A 12,742-nucleotide genomic window follows, 5' to 3' on the forward strand; every position below is an offset into this window, starting at 1 on the left:
AGGGAGAGTAGAGTAGTCAGTGCTGAATGCAGTCAGACAGTGGTTCTTACCTCTCAGGGTGGGGGTAGAATGATTGGAGTGCCCTAAGGGAAGTTTTCTGAGGTAATGGTCATTTTTCATAGTTTGCTTGAGGTAGTGGTCACACTGACGTGTAGCACTGTGGAAACTTCTGAAACTCAACGCTTACGATCTCTGCATGTCAAATTTATGTAACCTTTGTCTAAATTAAAAATAAAAACGAAAACATCAAGGATTACCACTTCCTCAATGTGAGGGTGAGAGAGGAGTTGGTCGTCTGTGAGGGTCTCCAGGTGGGCTTGAAGTGTTGCTTCTCTCAGTTCTGATGATCAGTCATCAGTTTTATTCTATGAGCTCCTATTACTGAGAAGAAAAACACTTCATGATGTCAAGGAGCCCGAAGCTGGGACAATAATTTACAAAGGAAATACAGATGGTAGACAAGCATCTCATTTCGAGTGCTGAGTGCCCCCCAGAGAGGCGGCCCACTTTCCGTTGCCCCTTCCAGCCTTGGGCCCCTCCAGTCTGAGCCCTGCCGCCTCACCCTTCTGTGTCTGTGCCCTTGAGCCCAGTTGTGTTTCTCACCCTCTCTGGCTCTGTTCTGCTGCTGCCCTTTCCTGACCCAGCTCTCTCCTGCTGCTGTTTTCTTGGTCTCCTTGGCTTGCTATCTCCTCCTGTCCACGTAGTCTCTTAGCCAGCTTTCCTAAAAAGTGTATGACATCTGAAATGTAAATTTTTAGGTATTTTCATTCATGGAGTAAGACATACTTGGTCTTCAATGTTAATTAAAAAAAAAAACTATTAAAAATGATTTTAAATTACCAAATTGAATATTTTGCCTTTTCCCCCCTATTGGTCTTGTCGCCATTTTTGTTTTCTGTTTGAAAAAAAAAAATTTGTGGGCCTCCCTGGTGGCACAAGGGGTTAAGCACAGCACTATGAAGGTAATGGCAGCCTCTGCAGCACAAGTTCGATCCCCAGCCAGGGAGCTACCCACATGGCGCGGCAGACCTCTCCTGTCTTGCCTGCTGCTCCCCTCAGCAGTGTGTTTCAGTCAGTCTGCCTGTTCTGTTCCCTGCTCTGTCTCTGGTGAATCCTCTCACCCCCTGCACCTCTGGCCTGCACCCCAGCTCTTATATGCATAAATAAATAAAATAAATCTTCAAAAAAATTCTTTATAGAGGTCATCCTTTAAGGCTACCACAGGGCGTCTTTTAGTAGAACAGAAAGGCCAGCTTGGCTAGTTGGTTATTTGCTCCTCATTCAGGTGCCTGCACTGGCCAGGCAGGTGGTAGGAATAGTCACGCTCGCCTGTGGGAGACAGCACTGGGCTTGAAATGAGCTTGGTGCTTGGTGGGCATCTTTCACTATTCCTCGAGCTATAGTAAGGAGTATATGTAGCCAGAATTCTACACTGAGCACTCGGAAGATAATCCAGATGTTCACATCTCCTGTAGGAATATTCCTGGAGTGTACGTTGGCACAAGCACACACGACCCACACCTCCCAGAATCCTTGCACCATCTGCTTCTCTGATATTAATCTAGTTATTTATTCCTCCTCCTCAGGTGCATGTGCTTTTGTTCTTGGGTGTATTTTAATTTTTCCCTCGATTGTAAATGCTGGCTTCTGAGCCTTGAAGCTCAGGACTGTCACTTGTTCCTCTTAATTCTCCCAGGACTGCCTTCTAGTGCATTTGGGATTGAGTAGATACGCAGACTTGTTTAAATGATTTTCTCTGTGTGGCTGTTTGCCTCTCAGGCCAGGCGGACGGCACTCCTGCCACTACTGTTGTGCTCCATGCCTGAGGCTGTACTCCCATTCTCCACAGCCTCATGTGCACAGTGCTCTCCCAGCTCTGCAGGCTGCCCCTGACATTGACTGCATTGCATTTAAAGTCAACTCTGACAACACTCCTGCCTTAGAGGATGGAAAATATTTTTGCATTGGTCTTACAGGAGGGGAAGCCCCTGAGAATCTCAGAGTGCCCACATATACGGAATGTGTGGACTAGAGGCTTTTGGCCTGAAAATCCAGTTCAGAATTGTGATAGCCATGGAGCAAATGTATTGGCCCATGTAAAGACCAGTACTAAAGTGGGAAGACTCCAGGTTTGCTGGCAACCAGGCCAGTGCTATCTCCAGAGACTTACTAACCTTGTACTGCCTGTCTGTTTCTTCTTGGCTGTCCTGGTGCATGCTGTCAGCACTGTGCAGCACCAGGCAGGCTTGGGGGCTGAGAGCCGGGGTTTACTGTGTTCTTCTCCTGTTTCCAGCTTTTCCTTATCAAGAGCTTCAGACTTATATAGTAGTGAGAATGACATAATGTATCCCCATGTCCACTCTCCAGCTCCAGCAACAAGATAAAGCTGATTTAGTGCCACCTATTATTCCTCCCCAGCCCATTATTTTGAAACAAAGCTGAGATCATGTTGAAGCAAATCTTAGACATTTCACTTAATACTTAAATACACTAGGAGATATACCCAGTTGCTGTTTACTTTTCCCTAAGTGTCTTGTGTTTTTAAGAGTTCTTTTTGTTTCTCTTTCCAAAAGTAATTTTCCAGAAGCTTTTTTGTGGTCCTCCATTGCATCCCATGGACCTGTCCAACTGAGTCACTGGGAAGGGACTAGGATTGTGTGGTGGCTGTGCACTGAGGACATTTGGCCTCTGACTTGAGCTGGATTCCAGATAAGGCCTGTGCTTGTGGACAAGGAGGATGGGGCAGCCAGCAGTCTGAGACTTCCCACGTAACAGGAAGTCCTTTTGCTAGACAATAGCAACTCCAGTTCTGCCTGAAAACCTTTGATTTCATCTCTGTACTTCCTCAGCTAGCCGAGGGCAGTCAGTCAGGATTGCATCCTTAGCTGAGTTAGGTACACATCTTTAAAGTCCAGAAACATCGTAAAGTGTCTGGGGACTGCTGTTTATCTTAGTGTTCTCTGCAGCTGGACCTATGCTGTGCTAATAGTGCTCAGAAGTGTGGCAGGAGCACATCTGTTGAGGGCCTGGCCCCTGGAGGAGGGAGGTGGACTTCGGGCCAGGTGGCTGTGTAGGAGGATGCCCTGGTAAGCGGGCAGGTCTTGCCCCCACTCTCTCAGGCAGGCTGGCTGCAGACGGTGCCGCTGCTGTAGGGGGACAGCGCAGGGCAGGGCATGCTTCCCACCAGTTCACAGCTGACCCCCACCCAGAGTGAGCCCTCCTTCGAGTACTTGTTGCAAACTCTCAATTTGACACCCATGTTGGAATGTGGGTGGTGCAGCGAGAAGAGTGTGGGCCTGCATTCAGGCAGATGGAAGTTCAGGGCTTCCCTCTGCCGCTCATCTGCTGTGGGCCCCGGAAGGGGGCAGCTCACCAGCCTTCACACCGCCTCTGTGTCACAGTAAACAGTGGCCCAGTGGCGAAGATCATAGACCTGAAGCTCATGGGCCTTATAAGCATTGAGCTCAGACCCGACAGGGTGTGCCTAGTCTGTGTGGCGCTTGTCTTCTGTAGTCCTGATGGCCTGAAACATTGGCTTCCTTTTTCTGGTGAGTCTGGGGGCAGCAGAGGCCTTGTGGGACCCATGTAAACACTACATTGACCCTGCAACCTGAGCTGAGCTATATTTACTGAAACTTCCCTTCTCAATAGGAAATTTGTAGTACCAAGGAAAATCTTTTTTTCTTAACTCAAGGGTGGTTTAGACCCTCCAATGCCTTCTGGACCCTACAGTTTCCTAACCCTGAGGGATGATTATTTTAAAGGCTAAGAATGTATGTTAGGGCCTCCCCGGTGGCGCAGCGGTTGAGCGCTGGGTTGCGAGGCTGCCCGCGGCCTCTGCGGCGCCGGTTCGATCCCCGGCTGCTCCCTGGCCACCGGAGGAGGGTCCCACATGGCGCGCAGACCTCTCCTGCCGCCCGCTGCTCCCCTCAGCAGTGTATTTCGTCAGTCTGCCTGCTCTGCTCCCCGCTCTGGCTCTGGTGCATTCTCTCACCCTCCCACGCTTCTGACTGTACCCAGTGCATGTATAAACAAACAAACAAACAAACAAATAAATAAATAAAGCATGCCTCTATTAAAAAAAAAAAAAGAATGTATGTTAAATGAGGTAGATGACACTGCTTCCACCAGCCACCGTGTCAAGTGCTTTATACATACAAACTGCAGGCTTGGAGGCTAATTTTACTTACAGTTTAGTGAGTGTGCATGTGTACTTGTGTTTGTAGGTATTTTAATTTCACAATTAGAGTTGAGATATTTTATATTTGGGAGGTTTGTATTTCTGACTTTCCTGGAAAGAATAGAAGATACGGCAAAGCTGTGCTGCAGTCCTCTGTGGCTGGGCAATGGCCTGTTTGCTGCACCTATGTGTCCCCTTTTCTCTCTGCCAGTGGGGCCCCACACCAGGCCATTTGCCATCCTAAACTCACCTTGCTCTATTCCTTTACTCCGTCACCTACCTGGACGTGCAGGTGCTTGCTCAAGGATTTGTTGAATGAATTCATTATTTATTTCAGTCTTCAATCAGTGTTCAACTTTACGGAGAAGGAAATTGAGACTAAAGAGTTTAAAGACTTGGAGGCTACATCTCGAGCTTTCAAGCTATCACCAGCCACTGCGGCATGAGTTCAATCCTTGGCCCACCTGGCACAGCAGCCCTCTCCTGCCTTGCTTGCTGCTCCCCTCAGCAGTGTAGTTCAGTGCTTCTCCCTGTTATGCTCCCCACTCTGTCTCTGGTGAATCCTCTCGCCTCTTCCCCGTCTCCCCCCCGCACCTCTGGGCTACACCTCAGTTCTTGTATGCATAAATAAATAAAGTAAATCTTTGAAAAAAAGAAGAGCTTAAAGACTTTGTCCAAGGTTACATAGCTCCTGAATGGCCAAGTGGTTCTCAGGTTCACTTCTTTGGCTCTAAAGCTAGTAACTTTCCCGCTAAATGTATTCAGCTCTTCATCACCCAGAGTTTCTGCATAACGGACAGAATATTGATTGCTCGTTGAGATGATCACTCAGGGTGATCGGTTGGGAGCAAAAGTCATCACTAGAAATTAGGCACAGGTGATTCTCTTAATACTATTTTTCAGGACACTGTAGGATCGATTACTTTTTGATGATGTAGGCAGGTATCAATAGAAAAATGTTTCCTAACATCTGAAATATTTCTTTTCTAAAATAAACTTATAATGTGAGTCAAGTTGGGCTGCCATAAACTGATACCCAAACCATGGAAATATATTGCTTATGGCTCTGCAAGTGTGAGGGTCAGGGCGCCAGCAAGGATGGGGTCTGGTGAGGAGATGGCCTCCCTTATCTGCGTGCTCACCTGGCCTCTGTGTGCTTACGTAGAGAATGGACCGAGCTCTTTGGTATCTTTTCTTCGAAAAGCAGAAATCTCATCATATCACAGCCCCGCTCCTAGGACCTCATTTAATCTCAGTTATCTTCTTAAAAGGTAACTGTCTATAAATACATTCACACTGGGGTTAGGGTTTTAACATGCACTTGGCACTTGGGAGATATAGTTCAGTTCAAAATATACAGTTTGTATGAGAAGATAAGGCCTCGGATTTGCTTTTTTCCACCATATTAGGAATAATAAATAAAATTACCTGTTATATAATACAGTTAAATCAAAGGGTAGCCTCCTGTATTCAGAATTATAAATTTTTATTTGTATCTTTTATTCCTTCCTCTCCTTCACTCTCTTTGATTTCATTGCTCAAGAACAAATCTAAAATCATGTTTTACCTCTATACTATTAAATTAAGTACACATCTCTTCCCATCCTGACTCTTTGTACCTGTCACAGACTGGCATTGGTTCCATTGTGTACTTAAATTTTCATCCCACCTTTTTATTTGCGAGTTTTTAAACCTTTGGAAAAAAATTCAGAGTAGGGCCTCCCCGGTGGCGCAGCGGTTGAGCGCTGGGTTTCAAAGCTGCCTGCGGCCTCTGCAGCGCCGGTTCGATCCCCGGCTGCTCCCCGGCCACTGGAGGAGAGTCCCGCATGGCGCGCAGACCTCTCCTGCCGCCCGCTGCTCCCCTCAGCAGTGTACTTCGGTCCTTCTGCCTGCTCTGCTCCCCGCTCTGGCTCTGGTGAATCCTCTCACCCTCCCGCGCTTCTGACTGTACTCAGTGCTACTTTGTGTAAACAAAACAAACAAACAAACAAAGAAAACATGCCTCTATTAAAAAAAAAAAAAAAAAATTCAGAGTAATATAATGATTACCCATGTGTACTAGTTGTCATTCTGTCATATTTGTTTTCTATCTTTCTTATATACACGTGTGCTTTTCCCCCTTACACCATTTGAAAATATATTGGTCATATTTTTGCTCCTAGATGCTTCCTTATGTATCTCCTAATAACAAGAATATTTTCTTAATCATGTCATTTTCACATTTAAGAAATTTGACTTTGATACAGTGATAATACTTGATGCAGTTTAAATTTAAATTTCCCCCAATTTTTTCTTTTTCTTTTTCTTTTGTTTTGATCCTGTCTCTTAGGCCTCATTTACTGCCTCTTAGTTCATATTTGTGTTTGGCCAGACTGCTTGCCTGCTCCTCCTGAAGCATATGCCCTGCTTCTCTGCTTTCACTCCTTTGCACAGGCCTACCTTGTTTGGAACCTGTCTCATCCCATCTTTACCTGGTAAAAGGCTGTTCTTCTAAGCACATTATAAGTGGTTCCTTCTTCTTCATAAAATGTTTTTTGGTGTCCTCCAGTGTGCTTGCTCCCTTCCCTAAACTGAACTCTTTGTGTTCTGTAAAGCATTTATTATATCCTGCTCCGTATTTACTCTAGAATTCATGGACATACTCCTCCCCACCTCCTGTTTTTGGAACTTGTTGAATAATAGTGTAGTCTACAGTACCCATTCTTTTTTTTCTCACTACTATTTTATTTATTTAAATACACAATGCTTTACATGTTTCATTTTTGTATAATACATTTATTTGTAGCATTTTCTGTTTTGGGAAGATGTTCTAAAAATCCTAGTATCGTGACATCATCTTAAAGAATGGAAAGAACTAAGGGATATGGATTTTTACAAGTGTGCAGGGGTGCAACCTGAATTTTTTCGACTCTTTGGAATTGTGTCTGGAGTTAAAACTATCACACATGGCCTGATCTAGTCAAATGCCTAAGGGGTTATATTCACAGTTGCATTGGTAAATTGGTGATAAATTTGGGGTGCTGTGTAGCCTATTGTGTCCCAGCAGGAAGTGCTGTGGACTGACACAGAGCAGCTGTAAGCTCTCTTCTTTTACATCTAGGTTCGAGATGCAGCAATAAACAGCTTAGTGGAAATTTACAGACATGTAGGAGAACGTGTGAGGGCAGATCTCAGTAAAAAAGGATTGCCACAGTCTCGGTGAGTTTGGACTTTTTCCTTTTCTCCTGCTCTTCCCATGCCCCTACCCCCTACCCCCTGACTCTTTTTCAGCTAACATCTTTGATTGTACTACTCATTTTGTTGTGGTAATTTTATTCCAAGAATGTATGGTTAGAGGATTGGTGGTTGGAGATCTTGACCAAAGCAAATATCCAGGGACTCGTTACTCCCCATTCTGCTTCCTCCGAAGAAAGACTGTCTCTCTCACCCTGACACTAGCCATGTCCCTTGACATATTTTCAGCATCCGTGAGCCTGTATAATAAAGTGATTGGTGTTGAAAAATTCAGCATTCTTAAGTCCTTATGGTTCTTTATCTTGTAAACACATAGTACCTGTTGTAGTAGCTTAGAATATATTTGAATGAAGTGTTTCTGGAATGGGTCTGGATAGAAATATATAACTAGTAATTCTGAAAAACATCTTTGAAACACCAATTTTCTATTCATTGAGACCAGTCTCCATGCATGGAAGCCAAAATAAGGGAATCAGCATTTTGTCAGATCTAAGCCAACTTGAGTCTACAAATGTCTTTCTTGTCAGAATTTTAAAAATAATGATCAGCTTTCTATAGCTTACACTATGATGGAGAAACCTTACACTGAATTAGTGTTCGCCCCACCCCATTCCCTTAAGGGAGAAAGTGGTGTGAAAGTCCTGGGAAGTCAGACCTCAGCAGGACCTGGGGCAGCTCCTCTCGGCTTCCTCCTTGTCCCTGGAAACAGCACAGCAGGTCACTCTCTAGTGCCTTGAGAGATCAGATAGTGAGAGTCGGCGCTAAGACAGAGCCCCACTCTTCTGACTCGCCTCGTAATTTTCTCTACCCCATTTCGCAGGAGAGTTTCCAGAGTGTTGGGTGTCTACAATAAATATGCGATGGAGGATTGAAATACACAGGAGCCTTGGTCTTTACCTCCCTTCGTAGGGCAGCACAGCAGCCGGCCCTGTAATAGGGGTTTGGTGAGCAGGTGTGTGAGGCAACTTTTTATTGTCAAGAGTCATAGCCGACCCCTGTGTTGCTTTCGCCTTGGCCCCTGTGCTGTGTACACGTGACAGATGAGAATAAAACTACTTGTCATGTTTTACAAGAGATACTCTTTAAGAACCGAGTGGTTTTTTTTTTTCAGTCCTATGTTTTATAAACCTCAGCCTTCTGGTCTTGAACACTTAGGAGAAAGGCAAAAGTAACTAAACATTTTCTCAGGAAAAATTGGAGGGTCCAGATAAGCGTGCAGAGCAGGGCCGGAGGGAGAGGACTTTTGATAATGAAGTCCTCATCACTGTCGTGCAAGTAGATATTGAGCAGTGAAACCTCCTGCTCTAAGGATGCCCTGGCCATGCGCTTTAGTTCACAGCCCTCAGCCATGAATGGACCCTCTCACTCAGTAGGATTCCTATGTAATATTTGAAGCAAGCTAATCACTTGGGGGAAATGACATGACGAAACTGAGATCTAGAGAGGTGAGTACCAAAAAGAGCTAATACAGAAGGTTCGAGACAGCTGTCCTCGGGCCTGCTTGCAGGTTTGGCCCTGGTGTGGTGTCTGGGAAGTTGAATTTGGGGAGGGTTCCTACCACTCCCAAAGAGTAAGTTCAGAGTGGCCCAGTGTGCCACACTATGCAGATGTTACGCTGAAGTCTTGCTTTCCTCTGGGAGTCTAGCATTTTGGTGTTGAAGCAGAGGGGATCCCCAGTAAAATCCTGAACACTGAGACTTCTCCACCTTCCCTGGTAGGCAGTGTTGTCACCACCTCTCCCCACTCCACCAGGAGAAACTAGGAAACTGGTTTCCTCTGGACTTCAGCTCACACACCTTTTCCCTTTGCACATTTTTCTTTTGCTCTAATAGTCATACGTGTGAGTGTGAATACACATGGAGTCCTGTGAGTTCTCCTAATGAATCACTAAACTGGGAGGTGGTCTTGGGAACCCCCAACACAGAAGGTGAATTGGGTAAGGAACCAGAGGCAGTTGGTGCTAGAGCTGGGTTTAGAATCTTCTAGACTTGCAGCAATGTTCCCAGTTCTTTCTGTACCACCTTCCTTAAAAAAAAAAAAAAAAAAAAGTGTATTGAAAATAAACTATTACAAAGTTTGGGTCTCTGCAAATAGGAATGAGAATTTTTGCCATTTCATGTTACCTAAACTCCTGAACAATTTTAGAGCAATGGAGTGAGTGAGTGTAGAGAAATGGACCCAAATCCTCTACAACCATTGTTGCGAAGCTTTGGCAGACATGATGCTTGGAGAGCTGGGCTGTTCATTCCTTAAAACTATACTCTAGTCAAAGGAGCCAGAACTTCAAGTTTCTTTATATTTATCACAAGATAGTTACCCACAGTGTAACACTATGAGGGTCAGTCTCAGACTGTCCACCTAATTTTGTCAAGTATGTGTCCAAATGGAATAGACTTTCAAAGAATCACACCTTTGTTGGGGGAAATTCAGTATCTACTATATGTGATTCTCAGTGGCAAAGTGGAATTCTTGAATATTCTAGATTCTGTTACATTATTATAGATCTTTTGGTGATTGTAGATTGTCATGTGAGTACAGAATTTTCATTTCAGCAAGATTCTATGATACTGGTAAAATATTGTAGAATTTGCTTAATGCTCTCTGAAACCTGGATTTAGTCCTGGAATAAAAGTGTCCTCTTAAGAGTTTTTTCGTTGAGTGAATTTTATCTTTGACAAGATTAATTGTATCTCTAAGAAATACACGACGAAAAATAATATTGTAATATCAGCTAAAATGCCTTAAATGACAGGAGTAACCCCCTTCTTTGACCAGTAGTTTTCTATGACCATTTCACAGTTGGGAAAAGAGACTTGTGCATTCATCAGCTTCATTTCGGAAGAGCTGGAATTATTCTTTTGGGTCATGTGTTGTGATTTCAGTCTTGCATCTGGTGGTTAAAATCACATGGAGCCGGATCATAAAGTGGAGACGCTACAAAATCTTGTTACAGGCTTTCTCCACCCACACATCTTCTTGGCCTAGCTGAGCTGCAAGCTTCAGCAGCATAGTAGTTGGTCATTTTACATTTATGATTTAACATCTATTTGCACTTAAAACATTTAGCATGTATAGTTTTCACAGTTCATGCACATTTGGAAAGTAAGTACACAACTTTGAGCCATTGTAAGGGGTCATAGTTGTGTATCTGTGATGCCTGCTTGCCACCTCAGTGTCATGTCACTAGATCATCTTCTAGTGACCTTCATGGCTTCTTTTTGAAGACTTACACCTTCAGCATGTTTTGACATTCACCGACAACTCATTGTGTATCACAGAAAACATTTTTCATGATGTACATTTTGGATTGCAAAGTTTTAGCAAAAAGGCCACTGATGTTAAATTTCTAGGATCATTTGGGAACCAAGCTGTTTAAGAGCAGCTGCTTTAAACCTAAAGATAATTTATAGATAGAACGGATACATGCCATTGATGCATTGTAACTATTTGGCAAGTTTACCTTGTGATTCTTGACAGTTTTGAAAAGATCTCATAATAATTCAGCTATATCAACCTGTTTAAAAGGTATAAATGTTGACTGTAGATGTGTAAATGCTTGTTTGTCAAGGGGCAAATTGAAACTTTTAAATTTAATGTGCTTAATAAATTTCTCGTGTAACAGAGGACCAAAGTGGAAGCATATGAGGAAAGTACTCTCTCATTTTAATATTTTATTTTTTTGTCATTTATACAGAGATAGTTGACTTGATAAGATGCATTGAAAAATCAATCTTTATCCCATATGCTGTTAAGTATTTTCATTGATTTTTTTTGTCACTATAAAAATTTTACTTTCCATTATGAAGGGTGAATTTCCGTTGTCTTTTCTCCTAAATTTCCCCAGGTGTACCTACTATCTCTGTATCCACCAAATATAGTCATTTTTAAATTTTGAACTGTGTTTGCTATTCACAGCTCATTGTAGTTGAACTGAGTACTTTTTTCCCCATAATCTTTGACGTTAATAATTGTCTTACTTTGCTTTGTATGTATTTGCATACTTATGTATAGTGTTGCCTATGTACTGCTGGTTTGTGTAAGTCTCTTGAGCCTGTTCTAGTCTGTACTAGCTGCCTTCACTGCCTTCTAACACCCTCCTGCCATCTCTCTTTAGCATCCTCCTGGACTTTATCTTTGTCTGCAGGTGGATCTTTCTTAGTTTTTTCTCTCATTTTAGCTTGTGTATCCTTCAGTAGCTTTCTGAGAACAGAGGTAGAGAAGGAGCGTTTTCTTGAGTTTGAGAATATCTCTATCTCTAGACTGACATTTTGTCAGGATTTAGAAATCTGGATTAGAAATCATTTTCATCCAGAATGTTAAAACTGCTGACCCATTGTGTTTGGGCTGTCATTGCGGTTGTTGGGAAATGCAAAGTCATTCTGATTCGTCATCCTTTGTAGATAACTGATTCTCTGAAACTTTGACATGATAGGTCTTACATGAATTTATTTTCATTTCTTGAAGGGCCTTTCAATCTGGAACCTCTTGTTTCATCTGGGAAGTTTTTCCTAAAAATACATTATGACTGCTTGGACAAGTCTTTTGATTTTCTTTTTTTTTTTCCTCTCCCATTTATAGGTTCACAATTTAGCTGTCTTCTGGAAGAACTTCTCAAATTTATCTCCCAACCCTTTTATTGGGTACTTGACTTATAAAGTTTTCCTTTCTTTTTTTTTTTTTTAACTGTATATTCCCTTTTATAGCATTATTTCCCTTTTTTGCTTCTTGAAATAGACTTCATAATTTCACCTTTTAAAATGAACAGTTGAGTGCTTTTTAGTATATTCACAAAGTTCTGCAGCCCTCAGTACTATCTTGTTTTAGGGCATTTCATCACCCCAAAAGTAACCCAGTATCTATTAGCAGTCACTCCCCACGTCTTCCTCCCTTCTTACCCCTGGCATCCACTGGTCTTTTTATTTCTATGGACTTATCTACTTGGGACATTTCCTGCAAATAAACTCACACAAAATAATCTTTGATTTCTTTAATTTACCATAATGTTTTCAAGATCAAACCATACTATAACCTGAGTCATTCCTTTTTATTGCTGAATAAAATTGTTACACACACACACACACACATTTTATTACTCTCTTGATGGACACTGATTTGCTTCCACATGTGGCTGTTGTGACTAATACTGCTATGAAAATGGGTCGACAACCAAAGAATATGAAAACTAGTACAAAATCTTCATAGCAGCGTTAGCCACAACCACCAAGTCATAGAATCCCAACCTAACTGCCCAGTAACAGACAACTGGATAATGAAATTGTGGAATATATACTCATTGGAATGCTACTCTGCTAAGAAAAGATGAAATAT

The 12,742-nt window shown here is 42.8% G+C and overlaps 1 protein-coding gene across 1 annotated transcript in view; it reads left to right on the top strand.

The window, feature by feature from the left end:
- Positions 1–12,742, top strand: part of CLASP1 (cytoplasmic linker associated protein 1) — a 255,088-nt gene that overhangs the window by 87,566 nt on the left and 154,780 nt on the right. The window contains exon 7 of the mRNA XM_054699624.1: positions 7,281–7,378. Within this exon, the coding sequence (XP_054555599.1) occupies positions 7,281–7,378 (98 nt within the window). The remainder of the gene's footprint in view (positions 1–7,280; positions 7,379–12,742) is intronic.

The sequence above is a fragment of the Talpa occidentalis genome, unplaced genomic scaffold (genome assembly GCF_014898055.3).
Source record: "Talpa occidentalis isolate TD23 unplaced genomic scaffold, MPIMG_talOcc4v2.1 talOcc4.3, whole genome shotgun sequence".
Lineage (NCBI taxonomy): Eukaryota > Metazoa > Chordata > Mammalia > Eulipotyphla > Talpidae > Talpa > Talpa occidentalis.